This window comes from Callospermophilus lateralis, chromosome 15 (assembly GCF_048772815.1).
Source record: "Callospermophilus lateralis isolate mCalLat2 chromosome 15, mCalLat2.hap1, whole genome shotgun sequence".
NCBI classification, from domain to species: domain Eukaryota; kingdom Metazoa; phylum Chordata; class Mammalia; order Rodentia; family Sciuridae; genus Callospermophilus; species Callospermophilus lateralis.
This window is the reverse complement of record NC_135319.1, coordinates 43,566,383-43,589,815: the sequence shown is the minus strand read 5'-3', so window position 1 is coordinate 43,589,815 and position 23,433 is coordinate 43,566,383. Positions and strand designations below refer to the sequence as shown.

General features: G+C 58.1%; 1 protein-coding gene across 1 annotated transcript in view; it reads right to left on the bottom strand.

The window, feature by feature from the left end:
- The window catches only part of Cdh23 (cadherin related 23), a 335,818-nt gene that overhangs the window by 264,428 nt on the left and 47,957 nt on the right, over positions 1 to 23,433 (bottom strand). The window contains exons 3-5 of the mRNA XM_077105309.1: positions 12,511 to 12,653; positions 11,565 to 11,612; positions 11,345 to 11,437 (exon numbers count right to left, since the gene is read on the bottom strand). Coding sequence (XP_076961424.1) covers positions 11,345 to 11,437; positions 11,565 to 11,612; positions 12,511 to 12,653 — 284 coding nt within the window. The remainder of the gene's footprint in view (positions 1 to 11,344; positions 11,438 to 11,564; positions 11,613 to 12,510; positions 12,654 to 23,433) is intronic.

The window sequence follows — 23,433 nt, the reverse complement described above, 5'->3', positions numbered from 1 at the left end:
AGCTGTGTAGAGGTGCACGATGCCTCCCCGCGATCACAGCTATGGTCTCGGAAGGCCAGAACGCGTGGTCTGCCTTTGGAAGGAAAAGATCAACCCCAGCTGGAAGATCCCCCCGGAAGGGGGCAGTCATGGAAAAGGGGTCGCAAGGGAGCAGAGTGTTCCCGAGAGATGGAAAGGCGGCTTCAAGGTCTGTGGCGTGGGGTCCAGGGTCCTCGGGTCCCAGAAAGAAGGGGGAGGGGGAGGAAGACGGAAGAGGAACAGGAAGAAGTTTCTAGCAGCGCTGAGGCGTGGCTGGATCAGACCCGGCCACACCTAAAAGGTATCTGCCATGTCCCTGGCGCGTCATGGGGACCAACACACTTGCAGGGCTAGAGAAGGAAGGAAAGAGCCCGGCCACGGTCCTCCTGCCCACACCAGTGGCCTGCCACCTCCCCCCTCTGCACAGCACAGTCCCCGGATCTTGCACACTTATTTATTTATTTCCCGTGGCTGCCGGCGCGGGCCGCCGAGCGGCTCCGTGGGAACGTGCGTAATGGCGAGCGCACTTTAGGCATTACTTCCACACCATTTAGGGCCTTCCGCCCCAGTAGCTGCTGCAGGCTCCTCCAGCTCCAGCTTTCGGTCTGCACGAGGTGGAATCCTTTTTTTTTTAAGGTTTGGTAGGCCCTGAGTCGGAGGAGCTGAGTCTGGGGGAGGTGAGAGAAAGACGATGCTTTGCAAGAACTTATTATTCTTCTCCCATTGCCCTGGCCCTGCCCCGGCGCTGACCAGAAGAAAGAGAGAGGTGGAGGGGAAAAAAGAGAAAAGCCTGTTCCCGTTGCTAAGAAGCCTTTAAAGATCTCTGTGTTTTCTCACGCAGGACTGAGATTGGGTGGCTGATATAAACGGCAGCTTCAGCTTCGTGGGAGGCTGAAGGTGCCGGAACACAATGAAGGCCACTTAGGAAGAATCGCTCCCCTGACTAAGCCGCCCACCCCCCTTCTACCTTCTGCAGGCGCAAGGCCAGCCCCTCCGGAGGCAGCAGCCGTACAGTGAACCCCAGACCCGGAGTGGACACTCTGGGCAGCAAATGCACGCAGACTTGCTTTGTGGGCAGCACAAATGAGATCTGAAGCTAGCTGTGTGACCTTGGACAAGTCACTTTATCTCTCTGGGCCCTTTTCCCCAGCTGCACCGGGGGATAAGCCCACCTCTCTTACCAACATGCAGGACTACTCTGAGGATCAAAGGAGACAGCATGCATGAAGGAGACCCCGCTCCTTTCCCCTCTCTCCTTCCTCTTGGTCCAAGGCCCCTCCATTTAGCTCCATGCACTTCCCTTCCCCCCATCCAGCCTCCTACCCCAGCACAGGGTGCTCCTGCAGAGATGACCCTTAACCAGGGAGACGGTGTCTAGAGGGGATGGCCACAGGCACGCCGTGTGGGGGCTCTGGTCCCCCGTCACCTGCTCAGTGGCAGCCCTGCTCATGTGAGCACTATGCACACTGGATCAGAGGCAGTCCTCTCCCCGTGACCCGCGGCTGCTATGCAGTGAGCCAGGATTCAGACTCGGGTCCCTGGAGCTCTGGACACAGTGCTAACCACTGTGGGGAGCGGCCTCCACGAGGAAGCCAGCTGCCTGTTCCCAGGAGCTGAGATGACAATCAAGACCTAGTGGGTGCGTGTGTAATACATGATGATGAGCAAGGGCACCCGTGGGGCTAGACACCAGGATCGGGGTTACCTTGAGGGAGGGGCTGCGAGGTGCCGCTAGGTCTGTCTTGCTCTGGACGTGGGCACACAGATGTGTCACTCATGAACTCGGCTGAGCACAGGGCTATGCGTTGCTCCATGTGCACCCTTAACAGGCCCCTCAGAAAATATAGCCATCAAGGAAAGAAAAAGGAAGAGCAAACTCCCAGAAGCCTGTGAGGGGCTGGAGAAAACACCCCGTGGTGAACCCATGCCACGGGCATAAGCCTTTACACTCAAGGCTACTGTGTCTTTCCTGACCTCAATCCCCACTGTAGTAGTCTGTTTTTGTCACTATAACAAAATACCTGAGACTGGGTAGGTTATAAGGAAAAAGGTTTATTTTGGCTCATGATTCTGGTTCAAGGTCAAGGGCCCACACTGGGTGATGGCCTTGTTGGAAGTTGAGAAGCTGGGTTGGGGAGGGTATGAGGAGGACCACCACCCGGCCTCTCCCACTGGGTCATTCAGAGGGAAGAAGAGTCACGCTTGGCTAAAATGGTGGAAGGACAGGGGTACGGCTGGCCCGGATGATGACCTCTCAGGGAAGGACACAGCATGAGCAAAGGCTGGGCAGCAGGAAGGTGGCCAGGGCAGGAAGGGCAGGCACACTGGAGCTCAAAGCCCTGTGCAGATGGATGGATTTTTGAAATGGAGGGTTTGTGTGGGGAAGGGGGTGTGGCTGGCTCCGACTGGGAGTTACAGAGAGGGACAGGGCTTGGGGGAAGGGGCCTCCGTGCCACTTCCCTCTCACAGGGACGTGAGGGGAAGAGGGGACCAGCCTGAGCCTGTGCCCTCCTGGGCAAGGACGTGACCGGGCATTCGGCTCTCGGTAGCTGCAGTCCCCACGCCTAGGAGGGGGGCTGGCCGACTAAGAGGAAGACAGTAGCAGGGACGATTAACGGTACCCAGTGATTACACCCCGGGCGAGATCTCGTGTGGCATTATCTCATCTAGAGAGAGGAGCGGGCTTTTTAATAGACGGACAGGCGGCTTCCACTTAAGGTTATTATGAAGCGGCGGCCCGCCCCTCGCGGCTGCTAGCCAGCTCCACAAAGTCGCGAAGTAATTAAAGGCTGCTAAGGAGTCACAGAAATTATAATCATTCCACCCACCCAAAGCGCTCTCCCGTCCCCCTCCTGCCAGGAAACAGGGTGGCCAGGGGCACACAAACACATCAAAACAGCCCATTGTGTGGGGTCCCCGTGTCACGGGCCTGCCAGGCCTGTCCTCAAGCTGCTCTGACAATCTGAACCAGTTAGGGGGAGGGGAGGGGCTGAGGCAAAGTCCCAGAGCCACGGACACAGGAGGAACGGTCATGGGGGCCAGCCCCTCGGGGCAGCCCGGGCCCCTGGTCCTGCAGGATGTGAGCTGCGGACGTGAGGAGCAGCACCCACCCCGCCTGCTCCAGGCAACCAGGCTGCCCTGGGAGATCATGTGCGCCTCTGGTCCAGGGGCGGGATCCCCCTCGCAGGTCCTGGAAACTGATTCCCAGAGTCTTCCCTGGCTACCACTGGTCCACTGACCGCCGGTTCCCGGACCACTGGGTGACCGAGGGCCAATCTTTCACCCTCTCTGGATGTGCCGACCACCTGCAGGACGTGTGTCCCACGGTGCTGGTTTCAAGGAGCCTGTGGGGAACACTCAGCCTTTACTAGGCGTTTCTCTGTGGCTCTGTCGTGTTCCCTTATCGTATCTTCATTTCACATTTCCCACACGTCTCCTTTCTCTGCTGGACTGTCAGCTTTCCGGCGTGGACACCCCGATATCAACCAATCAGTCCTTAGCAGTGGAGCCCGCCCGTCGAGCCCCCTGGATTTCCCATCAACCCTCCCGAGGTCCTTGGAGAACGTCCACAAGGAGTGGGACAGTCACCACTTCCCAAGTGCTACCTTTGTGCCAGGGGCTTTGTATACGTGTCCCTGGGAATTTTTACAAAAAAAACCATAAATTCCTAGTTGACAGATGAAGACACTGAGGCTCAAAAACCAAAAAGCCGAGAAGCGGAAAGGACCCTCTGGGGGGCAGGACGCTGGCTGAGGAGGGTGTTCTGACTCTGGGGTCCGGGAGAAGTCAGAGAGGGCCCTGGGCCTCCTGGTTTGGAGTTGGAACCTGGGTACGCGGCTCTGTCACATGCACCTCTGTGGAGATCCAGGCCCAGTGTCACAGACACTGGTCCTCAGGACACAGAAGGGCCAAGTTCCTGCTAGTACAGGTGGGACCTCCCTAGAGCCTCTGTTTCCTAAGCCTGCCCCACCCCCACTGCCTTCCTGCAGTGCCCCACCAGGGGGTGAGGAGACCATCAAGAGACGGGATGGACACCAGGCGGGCTCTGGGTGCGGGTTCTGCAGACGTCGGCCAGGCAGGGTTGTTTCCATCTCCAGGTTCTTGAATCAACGGGCGAGGGCACAGAACAGACCCAGATGCCCACGAGCTGGGCTCCGCTCAGCCCTGCTTCGTATTCACGGTGGAGCATCCCGTGGACATTGCCAGAGAGCTGTCGGAACCCCACAGACTCCCAGCTTGAAGTGAGGAGGAAACCTGAGCTGTCCCCTCTCCTTGTGCACAGCCCTGGCCACGCCCCTCAGGCACAGAAGAGGAGGGGTGGTCAGGGCTCATGAGGGGCCGGAGTCCCTGACTTTACCCACTGGGTAGAGGAGGGAGCAAGGCTCCTTGAACCCTGTGCTTGGGCTGAGCCTCTGGCCCCCGTTCTGTGGGACCTGTGGTCCAGGAGGGGATGGCAAACCATGGTGAGTTTCCCTGTGGCCATGGCAGGGAGGCGGCCAGCAGGGGTGGCATTCAGTGCAGAGGGCTGGCAGTGGGCTCGGAGTGAAGCTTCTCCACCAACCCCTCAGCCTGTGCAGGAGACGTGGGGGACAGTCCTCGCCCAGGGTGGGGGAAGCCATGGCATGAGGTCCAGAGCACCCAGTCCCTCCCCACATCCTGGCTGGTTCAGGGCCACACAAAGACACATGCAAAGGCATCAAAAAATGAGAATGCCAGGCGTGGTGGCACATGTCTGTCATCCTAGCGGCTCAGGAGGCTGAGGCAGGAGGATCGCAAGTTCAAAGCCAGCCTCAGCAATTTAGCAAGGCCCTAAGCAACTCAGTGAGACCCTGTCTCCAGATAAAACATAAGAAAAGGGCTGGGGTGTGGCTCCGGGGTTAAGTGCTCCTGGGTTCAATCCCTGGTACCAAAAAACAAAAAGCCCAGAAGCGGAAAGGACCCTCTGGGAGGCAGGACGCTGGTTGAGGAGGGTGTTCTGACTCTGGGGTCGGGGAGAAGTCAGCGCACTTGCCTGGCCTCAGTTTCTCTCATCTATAAAATGCAAAGAACAGCCCCCCACCCCCTGGGCTCACGGGGCTGTCACAGGATGAAGACAAGAAAACCCTCAGAGACCCAGGAGATGAGCACCCCCCCACACACAGCCCCTTGGCTCCATGCAAAGCCAAGCAGCCGGCCACCGTGCCCGTGCATGCTGTCACGCCATGGCTGTAAGCCCACAGCTCGCTGTCCCAGCTGCGGCCAGCAGTGGCATCTGCCTTCCGTGAGAGAGGAGGGTCCCAGGTATCTGTCACGGTGCTGACCGGGTGGAGACCAGGGAAGGCACGATGGCCTCAGGCCACTCATGCAGGGCATAGAGACATCGGCCAGGGCTGCCGTCTGGCCAGGCAAGCCACGCTGGCTGTGGTCAGCAGGAGCCCAGCGCCCGGGATGATTTATTGGTCTCCCTCTCCCAGATCAATAGGCCGGTGGTTAGAGATGCAGAGGGGGCCGCGGGCACTGTGGCCCCGAGGTATAAATTAATACGGCCTGTCAAGGGGCTGCCTCTCCTGGAGTGGGGGGGATGACACTCTCAAGAGTGGAACTGACACCTTGGGGGGAACAGCTGGGTGCAAGTCGGGGAGCCCCTCCCCCACCTCTTGCGGCAACCTGAGGCTGCAGTGTATAAATCATTCAGACCCGACAGGCACCCCCTCAGAAGACCAGCTGGGGCCGCTGCTGCTCGCCCCGCCAGGTGCTAATAAGTCCACCTCCGAGGGTATTGGGCCTCCTCTGGCCATCCGTCAGGGCTCCCCACACGCCACACACACGGGGGATGGCATGGCTGAGCCCCAGGAACTGGTAGTACCAGAGGGCACCAGCTCAGAGCAAGGCTGGGCTCAGATGGCCCAGGAAGACGCAGGGGTGGGGCAGGTGTGCCAACTCCCCGAAGCTCGGGGCCAGCCCCAGCTGCTCCTCGCCCCAGCCCCAGCTGAGCACCACCAGGGAACCGCTCACCTCAAGGAGACACTGCCCACCCCCAGCCCTTTGTGTAAGTGCTCTCTGGTCCTCACAATCATCCAATAAGCAGAGGGGACAGAAAGCTGTGTCCCTGAGATTCACTCAAGTGTCACTGAGCACCATGCACCGGCCAGGCCCTGGCTGGCACTGACCCAGAGGACCAAGCCCCGTCCTTGCTCACTCTGGTTCAGAGAGAAGGACAAACAACAATTAGCAACCGTGACCTTTTTGCTGGGCTCATACCTCCTCAGGCCCTGCGCTAAGCACTTCCCAAGCGTGATCTCATTCACCTGGATCCTGGCAGCATCTGTGGTGGGTATAGTTATTCCCATTTCACAGGTGGAAGAGAAGCTACCTGCCGATAGCCACGCAGCCAGGCCGGTCTCCTAACCCTGGCTCTGTCCCTGGGCTAACTTAGGGCAAGCATTACCTTCTCTAGTTGTGGTTGACACCTGAGGAGCAGAATGGGGGTGTGGAGAGGCCAGCAGACAGCACACCTGGGCACACAGGGAACTTTCTAACACTACTAACAATAACTTACTGGTATTATTATCACAGAGATAAGTTATTGACTAGTGATCTCCAGGAATACCTCCGGCCCACTTTCTGTCTCTAGTAAGGAGGTTCAGGGAGTGAGAAACTGTCACCTGTCCTCATTAAGTGACGTGGAAAGATGGTGTGGCCTTGCAGGACCCAGGACCCTGGGGGCCTAGGTTCAGATCCTGCCCCCAGCCAGCTCTGAGGCTCAGGCAAGGACCCTCCATGTCTCAGGTTCCTGGCATCTCCTTCCAGCTCCAGCCCTCCCTTGCAAGCAGCCTGCTCCCTGCTCAACTGGTCACCTGAGGCCACCATTGACAAGGATCTGTGCAGGACCTGAGTGTCACAGAGAGCTGGGCAGAGACCCAGGGGCCCACTTCCAGCCTGTCTTTGTTTCCACGAGGTAACAGGGGAACTGCCAGAGACAGACACATAGCCACGGTCCCTCCTCAGCAGGGTCTGCCTCTTGGGGAAATTCTAGCATGTGAAAAGAAACCCAGGGGTCCCCAAAGGGAATGATCTTCAGAGACGTCATAGCCTCCTCCTCTAACAAACTCCTACTCATTCTGTAAGGACCCACACAAATAACCCCTATAGACAGATCATCTCGGTGTATACACACCAAGCCACCCTGACATTTGATCTATTTAAGGGTAGGCAGACACCCACTTATTGGTTTTTCTCTGTAAAATTACCTTCTCTGAGGACAAAGAGCTCAGCCTTAATCAGCAGCATTTTACTGAATGTATTCTGAGCCACAAACTGGGCCCAGGACTTTTCCTGCCTACATTATTATAGTTCTCACAACAATTCTGCAAGACAGATACTGTCACTCATCATACAGATAAGAAAATTGAGGTCCAAAAAGGGTAAGTCACCTGTCTAAAGTAACACAGCTGGACACTGTTGAGTCCTTTGCACTATTCTGCAGGTCCTGGTTGGCTTAGAATCATTGGTCCCTGCTTAGTAGCTGTTCAGGAAACGTGTCTTGTGTTCATTTAAAAAAATGAAGTGGCGCAGGTGGATCTGGGTACAGTGGATCTGACCTGGGCTCTGACGGACAGTTAGGCTGGACTTCAGTACAGGTTAGAAAAGCACAGTGTATACAGAAATCCCTAAGGAAACGCCAGAGGATGCCTTAGAAGGTTGAGGCGGATGGATAAACCTTCCTGCCCAGCTGAGGAGGCTGGCCCAGTCAGGACTTCAAGGACACCGTGTCCCGGAGCCTCCACTGGGCCCCCTTGATTCCCTGACCCCAAAGCCGCCTGGCACAGTCTGCCTTCTGACCTCACCCCTACCCTTCTGTGCCAGGGTCACCTCCCTGGGGTGCAGCGGGGGGCTGAGGGCCAGGCCCCGGAGGAGGGAGGAGGGGCGGGAGGGGCAGCGCTGAAGGTCAGCGAGGCGGGCACGCGCCCCTAACGGAGGTAGCGGAGCAGCACCGCTGGGCACAGACACAGGCAAACACGTTTTGAGCAAATTGGCACGCCATAAAAGTCTATTACAGCAAATCAAACAGCAGTCAGCATGACAGCCATTAGCCTGAAATGAATACACGGGGACTTAATGAGGCCTGCGAGGCTGGCTTGGTGAATTAAGTTGCCAATTCTAGCAGGATTTCCCTTTTCTTTACCGACTTGAAAGCATCCACGCTGCCTCGTTAGGGCTTCGACAAGTGAATTGCAGGCCCTTTCACCCTGATAAAATGGATAATTACATGGAGTACCGCTTAGCGAGGGGAGAGGGGTGGGCGGGACAGGAACAGAGAACAAACAAACCCAAACACACACCTGCAGACCTCCCTGCGCAGGGCGGGGCTGGTGGGCGGGGCTGGTGGGCGGGGCGGGCCCCCGGGGGCGGGGCTGGTGGGCGGGGCGGGCTCCCAGGGGCGGGGCGAGCTTCCAGAGGGCGGGGCTGGTGGGCGGGGCGGGATACCGGGGGCGGGGCTGGTGGGTGGGGCAAGGCCTGGCCTTGACCAGCCTCACCCCGCACCCTTGCACTTCCTGGCCTGAGGGACTGGGGTCTTCCCAGACCCTGTCTCCAGACAGCTGCGGATGGGCTAAAAGTGGTCCTCTGGGATGCGTGGCCTGCAGGGCCTCTCAGAAACCCGCCTGTGGCCATCCTGCGGGGCCCGGTTGTGCTCACTGTCCCCAGAGGAGAACTGCCTGACAGGTACCCTGCAACGTGCTCCCGGGGCCTATTCCTGACTTCCCGACATACACACCCAATTACCAGGGCCCAGGCTGCGGTGTGGGGGTCAGGAAGGTAAGGGACAGGGTGCAGTGGCTGAGATGACCCAAGAGGGGCTGCATGGACAGAGGCAGCGCTGCAGCTTCTCCTGCCGGGTTTCTTCCTCGGGCCACAAGACGTGGGCCCTGCAAGAGGCAGGTTCGGCGCCCTAGGTTGACAGCTGTTGAGACTCCAGTAAGCAGAGGGACAGGTTAAAAGTCTGACCCAGCCACTTGTTGGCACACCTGGGACGAGAACCATGTGTTTGGACTCCATCCCCCTCTTCCCATGGTGCGACCCAGGAGCAGCTACTGCCACCACAGCCAGAGTCTGCTGGTGGCCCCCTCCCCCAGGAGCCTGCTGAGGTTTCTCTGTTGGCTCCGGCAGCCCCCGGCACTCACACCTAACTGCAGACAGGGCCCCCTCCCCGTTTCTCTGGCCTCAGTCTTACCCTGCTCACATCCAATGGCCTCTGCCACTGAATTTACTGCTCAGGCCCCGGGCCAACAGGCCCTGCTGGTGCCTCAGCTGGGGCCTGAGCCAGGCAGCTACATGCCAGCTCAGGTGACCACTCCAGGCCAGAGCTGGGTTGTGCCAAGAACACCGTATCAGAAGTGGCCTGGCCTCCGTCCAGCTGACACCACATCTCCACTGGCCACACTGAGCAGCCCCAACAGGGCATTGAGTATCAGGCACTGAAGTGACCTGGGGGTGTTTTCACACAAGCAAGTAAACCATGTGGGCCTCCCGCCAGGGACTGTGTGTCCTTGTAGCCAGCCCTTCCAGTCCACCCTCTCCTCCTCAGATGGGCAGGAGGCAGGCCACCCTATCCCACCTGCCCTTAGATTGATTAGATCAGGAGGACTATGGCCCAGGAGGTAACGTGACCTGAACAAACAGACCAGCAATCTGGGAGCAGTGGGGGAGCAGACCTGGGTCCCCCATCTCCAGTCTGGCTTGTCATTCCACATCCCTGCAGCCTCCCGGCCTCTGTGGAATGAGGACAGGCACAGAGCCAAGCCCACAGCAGACACTCAATAAATATTTGTTAAATAAATGAACAATGGAAGGGGCTCTCTCCCTGGAGGCAGAGGCCTCTGGAGAATCCCAGGGCCATCCGACGGGACTGGGGGCTGCAGGTCCCATCTCTGAAGGAAGAGACAGGGCAAGGCTGGTCCCTGGCCCGAGGGCTGGGAAGAAGGGACATGACCCTGTCCCCTTGCCATTGCTGCTGCCTGCTGCCCCCCTTGAGGGAAGACAGAGGGCGGCCATGCCTGCCAGGATGGCAGCTGAGCAATGGGCCCAAGCCTCATTAACTCCGAGCCGTGCCCTTGGATTCTGAGCCCAGGCCCAGAGTGCAGGCTGGCACGTAGAGCCCCTTAATTAAATTAGGGAGACTTCCAAATGAGCGCGCGCCTGGAGCCAAGCTGCAGTCCCCGGGCATGCTGGCCACATCACTGTGCCCCAGAGCTCAGGACAGCAGGCTCTCCCTCCTGTGTCCCAGGCAGGGGAGGGGCAAGGCCCTCGGACATCCCCTCTGCACCTTTGTCCCCCCACCCCCCGCCCTCTGCCAACACAAGAGCAGGACCTGTGGCTCCGGGCTGAGCAACAGGAGACAGATCTCTGCATCCTTGAGGACCCCGAACCTGCCCTGAGAGTTAGAAGCTCCAAGTCACAGCCCTGTGACCTCGGATGAGTCCTTCTCCCCCTGCCCAGCCTATGGGATATTCTATCAAAACCCTTTTTGTTCCCTGACCCAGTGATTAACAATAGAAGAGGTTAGAGCTCAACCCACCCTTCCAGAGGATTCCATCTTCCATCTGGACCCTTTACAGCTCTTGCCCGGCCCAGCCATGAGGGCAGACCTGAGATAAGGCCCCTCACCTTCAGCAGCTTTCCACAACTGCCAGCCCTAAGACTGGCTCAGCCACTGTGTGGTGAGGGACAGCAAGCCAGGAGAACCCCAGTGCCACCGGGAGCCAGCAGCCAGCTTATTAACGAACCGTTTGTAATGCAATAATTTGTACTTCTCAATTACCAGCAATGGCTTGATTTTACAAGTAGGTACTCATGCAGACAGACTCAGGGCACACAGAGCAGGGGCTGGGGGCCGCAGGAGAGAGCGCACGGTAGGGAAATGTCCTTCCTGGGGGTCCTGTGTTCCCCGAGTCCTGCAGGGACCTGGCCCTGGCCACAGCGGGACCGTGTGGGGCGAGGCCCCTAGACACTCTGCCAGAGCCGGGCTGGGAATGGAAGGCAGGGCAGCATTGCTGCTCCAGACCCCCCACCCCCACTCCAGTGAAGCCGGGCCACCAGGGCAGCCAGAGCTCTCTCCGGCCTGAGGCTCCTGTGGTCCACTGACCCAGCTGCTCTTCCCAACCACCAGCCCGGCCCTGTCCCCAGAGGCGCCCCAGTGCTTGCTGACCCGCCCAGAGTGACCCCAGGCTGGGGCTCAGGTGGGACAGAGCTGGAGCTGCCCTTTCCCCTGAGGCCCCCCCTACGCCGCCCGGATGGCCTAGGGAGCCGCCGGCCCCGGGGACCCCGCCAGGTGACTGTGGGTCCCTACCTCAGGGATGCGCACGCTGTAGGGCTGGCTGTGAAAGGTGGGTGCGTTGTCATTCACGTCCCCCACCTGGATGTTCACTTTCCGTGTGATCACCTGAAAAGGAAAGGGCCGGGGTCAGCGCTGCCACCGGCCTCTGACCTCTTTCCACCCATGGGGCCAGGGACCCCACCAAGCCAGGAGCAGGCTGCCCCAGTCCTCGGAGGCCCCAAGGGACACTCACCCCCTGGTGGTCGCTGACGGAGAACTCCACCGTGAACTCAGACTTGGTCTGCAAGAAAGGGAAGAGCCGGTCAGAGAGGCCAGAGGGGCTGAGGCCCCCAGGACCGCTCCAGACATCCCCCAAAGCCACACTGCCCTGTGGGTTGGGGAAGCAGATGTGGACTATGACCTCGCCTTAAAAGAACGAGAAAGTCAAGGATTTGGGGCCCAAGGACCGGCTTTGCCTCTAAGTTGCTGTGTAATTTTGAGCAAGTCACTGGCAGCTTTGGGGGCCATCCCCTCAAATGCAGGGAGAGGCACAGGATGGGCTGACTCAAGACCCTTCTCTTAATTTATTAAGGACTATCAGCGTCAATGCTGCTTCTCTGGAAAAGGCCCTTTGGAGCCAGGCACAGCGGCTGTAATCCCAGTGGCTTGGGAGGCTGAGGCAGGAGGATCATGAGATCAAAGGCAGCCTCAACAAAAGGGAGGAGCTAAACAACTCAGGGAGACCCTGTCTCTAAATAAAATATAGAAAACAGCTGGGGATGGGGCTCAGGGGTGTAGTGCCCCTGGGTTCAATCCCCAGTGCCAAAAAAAAAAAAAAAAGAAGGAAGGGAGGAGGGAGACAGAGAAAGAGAGGGAAAGAAAGAAAAGAAAATGGCCTTTGGGGGAACACTCGCTGAGAGTGGGAGTTGACCTGTTACCCCTGTGTGGTCCCATTGCACAACCCACGGTCACTGCCCCTCGGGTGCATCCAATGTGCCCCTTGCGTGGAGATCCCAACCACCCCCTCCCCACCCAGGTCGGCCAGCACTGCCTGGAGGAGGGGTGCCACCCAGGAAGACACCCCCGCCGAGTCAGAGGGGACTTGGAAGAAGGCCCCTAAAGTGTGGTGAGCCACCCTGCTGCCAGCGTTTGCTCCTGTCCCCCGGGAAATGACTGGGGCGGGGCGGGGCGAGTCATACCTCTCTGTCCAGAGGCTGCCGGAGCCACACCACGCCAGTGTCGGGCTCCACGGCAAAGAAGCGGGAGGCCTCCTCCCCGGACACGCCGAACACCAGAGGGTCGTTGTCCATGTCCCTGGCCAGCAACTGGGTCACGGAGGAACCTGCAGTAGCCAAGTAAGAGAGCAGAAGACAGACAGAGGCGGTCAGGGTCATAGAGGAGGTCAGGGTCCTTCCTTACAACTGCTCAGGTGGCACGGCTCCCAGCAGGGACCGGCCACCCCACAAACCTCCAGCAAACCATGATTATCAGGAGACCCCGTGCACCCCTGGGCTCTGACCAGGCTCCCCTTGTCCACCCTGGCCCACTCGTCACTCAGAGCTCTCTCATGTCACCACCGTGTTCTGGGTGTGCAATGGACCACTGTGGCTTCTGCCTGCCCCTTGTCCTAATGTTGGTTTGGAGCCTCCCTCTCAAAGTGGCTGGGATGAGTAAGGACAGGGCTCCCAACACCTCCTGTGTCCCAAGATGGGCACAGAATTCTGCCCAGAGCATCCCATCTCCCTGGTCACTATGATTGGTTCCAAAATGAACATGTGACCCGACCTAGCCAATCAAATCCAACCCTGGGACTTTTGCTGATACTGCGGAAAAGAGGCGCCTCTTTCCACTGGGGCTGCTGGGCGGGTCTTGCCGGCAGCCATCTCTGGCACCACACAGGGGAGCCTGCCAGAGAGTGAGGCCAGGGAGGCGGAGTGCAGAGCCACTGTGCCCCAGGGACGGCTCCTGAGAGCTGGGGGGGTGCAGGCAGGTGTGCCTGAGAGCGCCTCCGGCTGTGAGAAGGATAGGCACACCCTCTCTCCCCCTGGTTTTTTGGCGCATGTCAGTTGAGTTGGAGTTCTGTCTTTTGCAGATGGAAGCACACTTTCTAATTCAGAATATTTTGCAGAATCTTCTGGGCTTCATTGAAGAGTGACGAGGCGCTGGCTTTGGGGCGTGCGCTGCTGTACACAGAAATTAGAAGATTCGGCTCAGCCTCAAGACCGTCACTCCAGTCCAGAACTGGGTGGCAGGGTCTGGTTCCTGTCTTCAAGAAGGGGATTAAAAGGTAGGTGTCACCTCTCACCAGGAAGCAAAGCCCTGGCCAGTCCAGGCATCAGGACACCTGTCCGTACCTCACCTAAGAGGCCCTAGCAGAGGACATCTCCTGGGCTCACAGGTTCCCCGGTGACTTTCACACGGGGTGGCCCACTGCTCTGTTTCCCCAGGACAGAGGCATTTGCCTGCACATGTTTCAAAACCAGGAAGCTCCAGGGTCACTGCGACAGCTGGGCGCCTTGGCTTCAGGAGGCCCTCAAGTCCCCAGGAACTGTGCACAAAATGGCATGAGTGGATAAGAGGAGGGGCAGTCTCCATCTGGTTCTTACAGGGACAGTGAGGTCAGAACAAGGTGCCTCGTGCCCTTCCCGCAGCGCATCGGCTCACCCCGCAACGTGGGGCGGGCCCCTCTCCTCCCCAGAGCCTGCCTCTCATATTTACCAACTAGCTCTGAAGATCAAGCTGGGGAAGGAGGGAGGACGGAGTCTAAATTTCAGGCATTTTATCTAGAAAAGAAGCTAAGGGGCTTTCCTAAGTGAACTCCAACAGGACGACGGGTCGGCGTGACAGTGACGGTGGATGGCTTTGAGCCCTCGCCGGAGTCCAGGTGCCCAGCTAAGCCGTTTCCATGACGGTTCTATCGGATTCAGTCCTCACTCGCACTGCCACTTACAGACAAGGCATCCGAGAGGGACGATGTCATTTCCCAGAGCCGCTCAGAAGGTAAATGGCAGAGGTGGAGGCCCACGGACCAGGCATGCGGGGCCCAGAGCCCACATCTGTCTCCACACCTCGCCCATCTCAGAAGCAGGGCTTCCGTGGACATGTGCCTAGCAGGCCTTGTCCAGCTGGAAGCCCAACACTTGGAAAAGAAGGGTCCTGGGCATTCATCAGGCCGTTGTGCTGGGACAGACCCTTGGTTCACGCACCTGGGTTTGCTCATTAAACCTTCCCAGCAACCCTTCGGCAGCTGTTTTCCTGCCCGTTTTAGGGATGAGGAAGTTGAGGCTCCAGGAGACAAAGAAACCTCTCCAAAGTTAAGCAGCAGAACAGCAGAGGGGGACATGACCATGCGAGGTGATGGGAGGAGGTGAGGAGTGGGGGAGGGGTCAGAACAACAAATCCTGGAGTGAATATGGAACAGCCTCAGGCCCAACCTCCCCGTCTAGAGAAGGAAGTTCGATGGGAGCACACGTCAGCCCTTGAACCTGAACCAGACTCCCAGTTCAAGGCTCTTCTCTTTCTAGTGGGAAGGAAGGGGTACGTCAAAGTCGCAGGTCCACCGAGCCTGTCTTCCCAAAGTGTCTGCATTGCCCCGCGACAAGGAATATATTGGCAGCAGAGTGCACCGTTCATTTTTATAAATTTAAATATGTATTTTTATGTAGCCCAGAGCTACGATAGAATTTCCAGCTGTCCCCTGAATTCCAGGACACGCACTTCTTTTCTATGGCCAACGTTTAAGAAACCCTCAGCTGCTGCCCAGCGCCCTGGCAGATCCCTCCCAGGAACTAGGCCCAGATGCTCCTGTTTGTCCACAGTACAGCAGGCCTAGGGCCACCTGCAGCTCCCCCAGCAACCCCATCAGGGCCAGCCAGGTGGGACACAAGGCCTTGGTGCCCACTGGCCCAGGGGATTCTGGGAGGGCCACGCTGCTATCCCAAATGGCTCGAGTCCGACACTCAGGAGGGGGCCCCGGGCAGGACGGGGACGGGGCCATCAGCTGCTGTCACCCACCCTATAATTTCAAGGACTTTTATCCATTTTCCCCTCAATTATGTGCTGCTCGAAATGGTCTTTCTCTGCTTCCTCACGGGCGCCTGCCCCTCACGCCTTCTTTGTGTCCCAGGTAATTGCTAGTGACCTTTTCTAAGTGTACTAATTAAAGGTGCCGATTTAATATTATATTTAAGACAAGACGCCCCCCACAATCTTCCAGCTGCGTGCACACCCCCGCCCAGCGCTGCTCTGCAGCTCAGCCGAAACAGGGCCGGCTTCTCCAGCAACCCGGGCCCGCCACTCCTGCGGGCACGCGGCCAGTGTGCAGCACGCCCCTGGTGACAGCTCAGGAGGAGCGTCCCAGGCTGCATGACACCTGGGTGTGCGTGCCACGTGCAGGTTTGTTTCTCACCTGAGAAACCGTGAGCCTTGCATCTCAGAGCTGCAAAACACCTGGAGTGCTTTGGGGAAAACAACAAACCTGGCAAGATACACATCTCATGGAATTTACCACTTAGAGGGAAGTGTACAAGTCAGTTGCCTGTAGCACAATCTACGACCCTGTGCCACCCTTACCACTGTCTAGTTCCACAGTGTTTTTTTAATCACCCCTAAAGGAAACCCCACCTCCATTAAGCAATCACCCTGTCCCTCTGTCCCCAGCCCCTGATCATCGTGAATCCCCTTTCTGTCTCTGTGGATCTGCCTGTTCAGGACATTTCATATAAATGGAATCGGAAGATACATGGCCTTTTGCGTCTGGCTTCTTTCACTTTAGCCTCACATTTTCTGGGTCCATCCATGCTGTGACATGGATCAGTACTTCGTTCCTTTTTTATGGCCCAGTAATGTTCTGTGGTATGGCTCTGAGACATTTGTCTCTCCATTCACACGCAGACGGACATTTGGGTCATCTCTATCTTTTGGCTAGTGTGAACAATGCTCCTACGAACATTTGTGTACACGTTTTTTGCATAAACAGCTGTTTTCAATTATTTGGGGGGTGGATATGTAGGAGTGGAATTTCCGGGTCACGTGGTACCTCTACCTTTACTTACTGAGGAATAGCCAAATGGGTCTCCACCGAGGCCTGGAGTGTTATTTGGTGGTAAGAAGACCCAGCGACTCACAAGGGCCTGAGGCCCCTGATGATGATGAGCTGGGAGCTGGGCAGGCACCCCCAGCAGATGCCCTCAGTCCCCTGCCAACCACCCCTGCACCGTCACACACACCAGCCCGGCCAGCTCCAGCCCCGTGGTTCTTTGCCCGGGTGTGTGGCCATCAGAGGCTGCTCCTCCTGTTCCTGGGACAGGGCAGCGGGGCCAAGGACAGTGTCCTGGTGGCAGCATGGGGTGCGTGGCTCTTGGAAGATGATAAACATGAAGCCAGCAGGGCCACCCCTGCCCCTCCCTCTCAGGAGGATGACCCAGAAGCACATGCTCCACCCTGGATCTTGGTGTCCCCACGACTCGTCTCCAGCTGCCCGCCGTGGTGACCTGGTTGGTGCGCGGTATGAGTGTAACCCCCCAAAGTTCTGCTGGAAACTTATCCTCCAAATTCCTATGTTGGTGGTATTTGGGGGCAGGGCTTTGGGGGGTAACCAGGGTTAGACGAGGTCATGAGGATGGGACCCCACGGTGACATTTAATGGCTTCGTCAGAAGAAAGACCGCTGAGCGAGCATGCTTGTCCCGCCTCACGGTGCGACACCCTCACCCTGTGTGATGCCCCATGAGGCCTCACCCGAGGCAGGCGCCATGTTCCTGGACTCCCCAGCCTCCAGGACCATGCGCAAAATAAGATCCCGCTATTCACGGATCACCCTGTCTGTGATGTCCTGTCACGGCCACAGAGCCCATGGGCACAGTTGGCAAGGGGTCTTACGGCTTCGTTCTCTCCCTGTCTTACCTCCTCACCCCGCTCCCTGGGTCCCCGGGATCTCCTACCCCAGGAGACCACTTGCCCTAAGTCCCCATCAGAAGGTCTGTTTCTGGAGATCCCCAAAGAAGATGCCCCCCCCAAGACTGTACACCCGAGCCCCCAGGGAGCTGGGACTCTGTAGTCCTAGGCCCTGCTGGTTCCGCTGGCCGTGGGCCACTGAGCTGACTCTTACACCCCAGCCCCCGCCCTCCTGCAAGACACGCGGGTGCGTGATCTGGAAGTCCTGGTCCTGGACAAATGTTTACCGGTGGGCACAGCACAGGCATCAGGAGCGGGAACGGGCCTGGCCATAAACAAGCAGCCTGGGGAGCACCGCCTGTAAGTCAGCGTGGTTTATGGCTCCCATTCCACATGCAGAGAAAGGCTCCTCCAGCCCCAGCGTGATTTAAGGGCCTGGTCTTAGGACTCCCAGCTCAATCAGTGCAGCCCGAGGACTCTCACACCCCGTCTCCCGTGGGGAAGGGTCACGCCGGGCCGGCCCCCTCCCCTCTGTGCTCACAGGAGCCCGGCCTCGCCTCCTGGGCGGGAATTGAAACCCTTGCACACCACGGTCATAGCAGCGTGAGTCACAACAGACACGCAGGAGGGGCCGCCCAGGTGTCCATCCACAGGGGGGCGGACATGCCGGATGCAGCACAAGCATCTACGGGAAAACTATTTAGTTCTAAGAAACAGGCCATTTTGGCCCATGCCCCAGCACGCACGAACCCCAGGACACGGCGCTAAGTGAAATAAGCCGCTCATGAAGACCACCACGCAAGACCCACTGTCACGCAGTCACCTGGAGTAGCCCGATTCATGGAGAGGGGGACTGCAGTGGCCAGGGCTCAGGGACAGGGCTGGGGAGAGTATTATTGTTTAATGGGTACAGAGTTTCAGCTTTCAAGATAAGGAGTTCTGGGGACTGGTTACTAACTGTGGGACTGTACTTAATACTATGCACATGCCTCTGGGCCCATGCACATGCTTTCTGTTCCTGAACACGCCAAGCTTGTGGCTGCCCCAGGGCCTTTGCCCTGGTCATGCTTCTGCTGGGAGGTTCCTACCCTAGGTCTATACGTACCAGCCTTGTCACTGTGCCCCTCGCTGGTTCACAGTCGCCTTCTCTAGAGGCCTTCCTCAAACACCTGGGACGAACTATCTAAAGGGATGCCTAGTCACACTGTCCCCATGCCCGAGTCTTCACAGTCCTCTCTGAGGCCCCTGTTTATCACTTGACTTGCCAGCCTCCTCCCCCAGCCTCCGCCCACTGTTACAAGCACATTTGCATAAGCCCCCTGGGAGCCACAGCCTGGCCTGTCACATTCCCTGTCATGTCCCTAAGCCTAACACCACCTGGCGTCCCAGAGGCACTCAATAAATGAATGAATGAACCTTGCCAACTGCCCAGAGGGTCAGGGGGAGGACAGTCCCCCAAAGCCACGCAGATCTCAGAGCCATGGCAGGAGGAGAGAGGAGAGCAGCTGAGGTCATTTTTGCTGTTTTTTTCTCAGTGTCGGGACTAAACCCAGGGTCTTGCCCCTGCTGGGCCTGACTGTCCACACAGCCACCTCCCGCTCTGCAAGTGGATTCTTCATTGTGGACACTAATGGACTAAAGGCCCAGCCAATCAAACCCAGTGATCCTCAAGCCAGTAGCACTTGGCTTTGGACACAGTGGACTCAGAGGGGCACTGGCCGAGGGGCCCTTTCTCTTGGGAATTGGCCCTGACTGCTCTCAGAGGGCCGCGTGTTCCCTCCTGGGGCTGAGAACCCCACCCTGGAATGGGGTGCCTGCTCGGAGGGCCGGGCCTCGGAGGAGGAGGGATCTGCTCAGCAGAACGCAGGGCTCCCTGGGAGGCGGAGGGCTGGCGACACGTCCTTCACCGGCAAGCCACGTCTGTCGTCCAGGCAAGGGGCGGACAATCACGGCTTCCCGGGAGCCGCTGGGCCATGCTGCTGGCTGAGATGACTGTCATTACTGTTATTGTTGTTATTTGCACCGAGGGGCGAGGCTGGGATCGGCGTGTCATGCTGTTCCCGGAGAATTGCCGACCTCCACCTGCTGGAAACCCGGGCTGGGCGGTGGCAGGCTGCAGGCTTTTTGTTTTTTCTAAACTGGATCAGAATGCAGCCCGCGTTTTCCAAAGCCCAGGGAGGGGCGCAAGCACACGGGTGGGACGGTGCGCGCCTCTGGCCTGCAGCACTGTCTCCTTTATATTTTTTACTGGAGATTGAACCCAGAGACTTCACCACTGAGCCACACCCCCAGCCCTTTTTATTTTTTAATTCTGAGACAGAGTCCTGCTAAAATTGCTTAGGGCCTTGTTAAGTTGCCTAGGCCGGCCTCAAACTTGTGATTCTCCTGCCTCAGGAATTAATATTGCAGGTGGTGGCGCTGGGTGGCAGCAGTGTTTAAAAGAACACCTTTGTGCCACACCCTGACCCAACACCTTCAGTAGTTTCTACAGCATTAAAATCAGCAGTGACACAGCCACATCAAAGTTTATAGCAGCTCAATTCACAATAGCTAAGCTATGGAACCAACCTAGGTGTCCTTCAGCAGATGAATGGATAAAGAAAATTCACTGTATAGACACAATGGAATATTACTGAGCCATAAACATGAATGAAATTATGACATTTGCTGGTAAATGGACGGAACAGGAGACTATCATGCTAAGCAAAATAAGCCAGTCCCCAAAAACCAAAGGCCAAATGTTCTCTCTGATATGCAGATCCTGACTCACAATAAGAAGGAGTAAAATAGGGGCTGGGGATGTGGCTCAAGTGGTAGCGCGCTCGCCTGGCATGCGTGCGGCCCAGGTTCGATCCTCAGTACCACATACAAACAAAGATGCTGTGTCCGCCGAGAACTAAAAAATAAAAATATTAAAAAAAAAAAGAAGGAGTAAAATAGAAGTTCACTGGATTAGACAATGGGGACTGAGGGGAGAGGGGTGGGAATAGGAAAGACAGTGGAATGAACTGGTCACAACTTTCCTATGTTCACATATGAATGAATATACGACCAGTGAAACTCCACATCCTGTTTGAGCACAAGAATTACACTCCGTGTGTGTACATGTCAACATACACTCTGCTGTCATGTGTCACTGAAAAGAACACACACGCAAAAAAACAAGTTCTTCCCGCCCCAGCCGTGCCCCCCACCCCGGCAGTGTCCCCCCACCCTGGCCATGTCCATTGCTCTTCCCAGGGTGTGCACCCCGCCACCCCAGCAGGGTGCATTTCCACTGCACACTGGGCCCAGCTGCCAGGCTCCGCCCTCCCCAGGGCACACCACGGCCTTGGGCCTGGCCTCCTGTGCTCCCACGGCTGCGCTGCTGCTGTTCCTTCAGCCTCCAAACCCTTCCTTCTGCTGCCGCCTCTCAAATCCCAGCCAACATTAAAAGCAGGCCCCAAACACCGGCCCGGCCACGGGCTCTCTCCTGTGCCCCAGACCCAGGGCCTGCACCTCTGCAGTGAGCCAGAGGCCCCTGCCCTTGGCGGGGGCAGCTGGTGCCCAGGGCTCGCCCTGCCATCTCCCTCCTCTTGCCCACCCCTCCGTCACTGGTCCCCGCAGACATTAGTAATCAGTCGCGGCCCCACTCCTGTGAACTTAGGGAACTTCAGGATGCTTCACGACTCGGGGGTCCACGCCCCTGGGATCGACCCCGAGGAGCGCCTGAAAACCAGACTCCTGCCATCTGTGACATGAAGGGGCCTTACGCCACCCTGTGGTCTACTGTCCCTTCCTTCCAGGGGCCAAGGATCTCTCAGGGCCGTTAAGAGGGGCAGAATCAGGCGTGGAGTGCACAGGCCAGCTCACAAACAGGGACTCGTCCTGGCCCAAGGGAGGAAGGCACAGACCCAGCCTCCCCCTGATTCTGCAGAGAGGAGCCAGGGCCCACCCCAGAGGGCCATGTGGCCAGGGCTGAGCCGAGGAGACACAGGTGGCAGCCCTGACCCCCATCCCAAGGCCGTGAGTTGTGATCGGGTTTTTCTGAGGCCCACGCCCACCCCCACCCAGTGGCCATGAGGCCTGCTGCAGGCCCCTGCCCCCTCAGAGGGAGCCCGCCCTCGTCCTCCCTGGCCTTGTCTCTGCCAGAGCCAGGCCCTGCCCCCCTCCCGGGACGCCCCGGAGCCGCCTGGCCTTGGGGTCTGCAGCCTCATTTGTCTCTCCTCTGGGATCAGACAGGCTGGTTAAGAGGCTGACTCCGGGGATGGTCTCATTTGTCTCGTTCCCTGGGCTCTCCTGCCCTGGGCAGGCTCCTCTGGCTAGTCCCCACGGCCTGAACTTGGCTTGACCTCTGGGAGCCTTCCAACCACCGGGCCTCTCCCTGGGGCAGCCAGCTCCACGTACACCTCGCCCCCAGCCCCAGGTGCAGGGGACAGTCTGTCTCGGGAACCCCAGGCCCTCTTCACACATGCTGTCTCCTGCAGCCCCACTGGAGCAGGTGGCCGGCACACCTGGGGAAGGAACGGAGTGCTCAGGAAGCACGCCCTGTGCTGGGCACCACTCCAGGTTCCCAGGCTGTCCCTCTGTCATTCACAACGACCGTCCACAGCAGGGCTAGCTGCCGGATACCCAGGTGAGGGAACAGGCTCAGAGAGGTCAAGGGATCTACCCGAGGTCACACAGCCATGAGCTGGCAGAGTCAGGATTCAAACCCAGGTCTGCCGGACCCCCCTTTTCTCACAAAGCTTTTGATCCAAGCCTGAAACCCAGTGGCAGAACACAGGCTTCTTCTCACCTCACAGTGATCAACCCTACGGAGCCTCCAGGTCACTCTGGAGGCTGGCCTGAAGGTGGACACCCTGGCTCCTCTGTGTCACCCTGGATTGTCACAGCCCACTTATCCGCTGCCAGGAGCGTGGCCCTCCCTGTCTGGGGGTCCGACAGGTGGCTGCCGCTCTCCTGGGCACACAGATCTGGATGGCCAAGAGGGCGGGCTAATCAGGGAAGGAGACATTGAACAGAGCAGGAGGCTGAGCTGAGAGGCTCTAGTGGTGGGGAGGAGTGGAAAGTGAGACACAGCACACGTTTTAAATTAATATGCCCAAGAGGGAAAATCAGGCATCGAATATAAATATTCAAGGGATTTGGTCCCGACTCTTAGAAACCCAGAGCTCGTCTGCTTCTGGGCACCACAGCAGGAAAGAGCATCATTGCCGAGGGCTGCGGTCCTGGCTGCAGGCACCACGCGCTCTAAGACCCCATGATCCTTCGGTCACAGAGAGGTTGAGTTCTTGGCCCTAAGTCACACAGCTGGCACGTGGCAAAGCGGGGCTTGTTCAGCCCCCTCCTGTTCGAGCCTTTCATCCATGGACTCAGCACACACTGCTGAGCACCTGCTGTCCCCAGCCCTGCTCAAGGCACTGGGATATGACGATGAACAGAGGTCCTTGGCCTCTGTCAAAGGGCAGAGAAGAATCAGAGGATTCCCTTGGTTAGGACGGAGAGAGTCAGCCCGACCCGGCACTGACATGGCTCACACCCCGTCACGGCTTGCTGTGTGGCCCTGGGTCAGTCACCCACTGAGCGATCCATCGGTGGCCCCAAGACAAAGGAGAAGGAAGGCAGGACTGGGTGGCTCAGTGGTGAGTTCACAGTCACCCAGCCAAACAGCTGGCAGGGGTGGGGCTGCCCCTCCCACCCCCAGCTCCTGGTGTGATGTCCTTCACACCACCCCAAGGTCACACTTGCCCCAGCTCTGCAGACCCCACACCACGTGCAAGGCAGGCAGTGGGCGCCAGAGGTGGAAGGGCACAGCCAACCCAGCCACTTCTGGGGTCCCCAATCAGGCTGCACGGGGGGGACCCCGCTGAGGTGGGCAGGGCTGCGGCCAGTGCTCATGGGGGATGGGACATTTTCCTCTGTCCAGAAACAGCAGCCTGTTATCCTGAGGTAGCCGGGAAGGAGAGGCTCCAGCACGTTCTGCCTGACCTTCCCGAGTCCTTGCTGCACGCCCAGGCCCATGGGGGGCTGCAGTCCTTTCTCAGGGCCCAGAGAGTGGAGCCTTCGTGCCCAGGTTTAATCACAGTGATAATGGGGGGCCGGGCGTTTTCCCCTCTCCTGAAACTTTTCAATTCATTGAACTGTTCAATTAACTCCACAAAAGGAAATGTGGAAAAATGACGGCAAATTGAACTTGACATTATCATTAAAATAAACAGAGCACTGCGGGCCTGAAAGGCTGGCAGG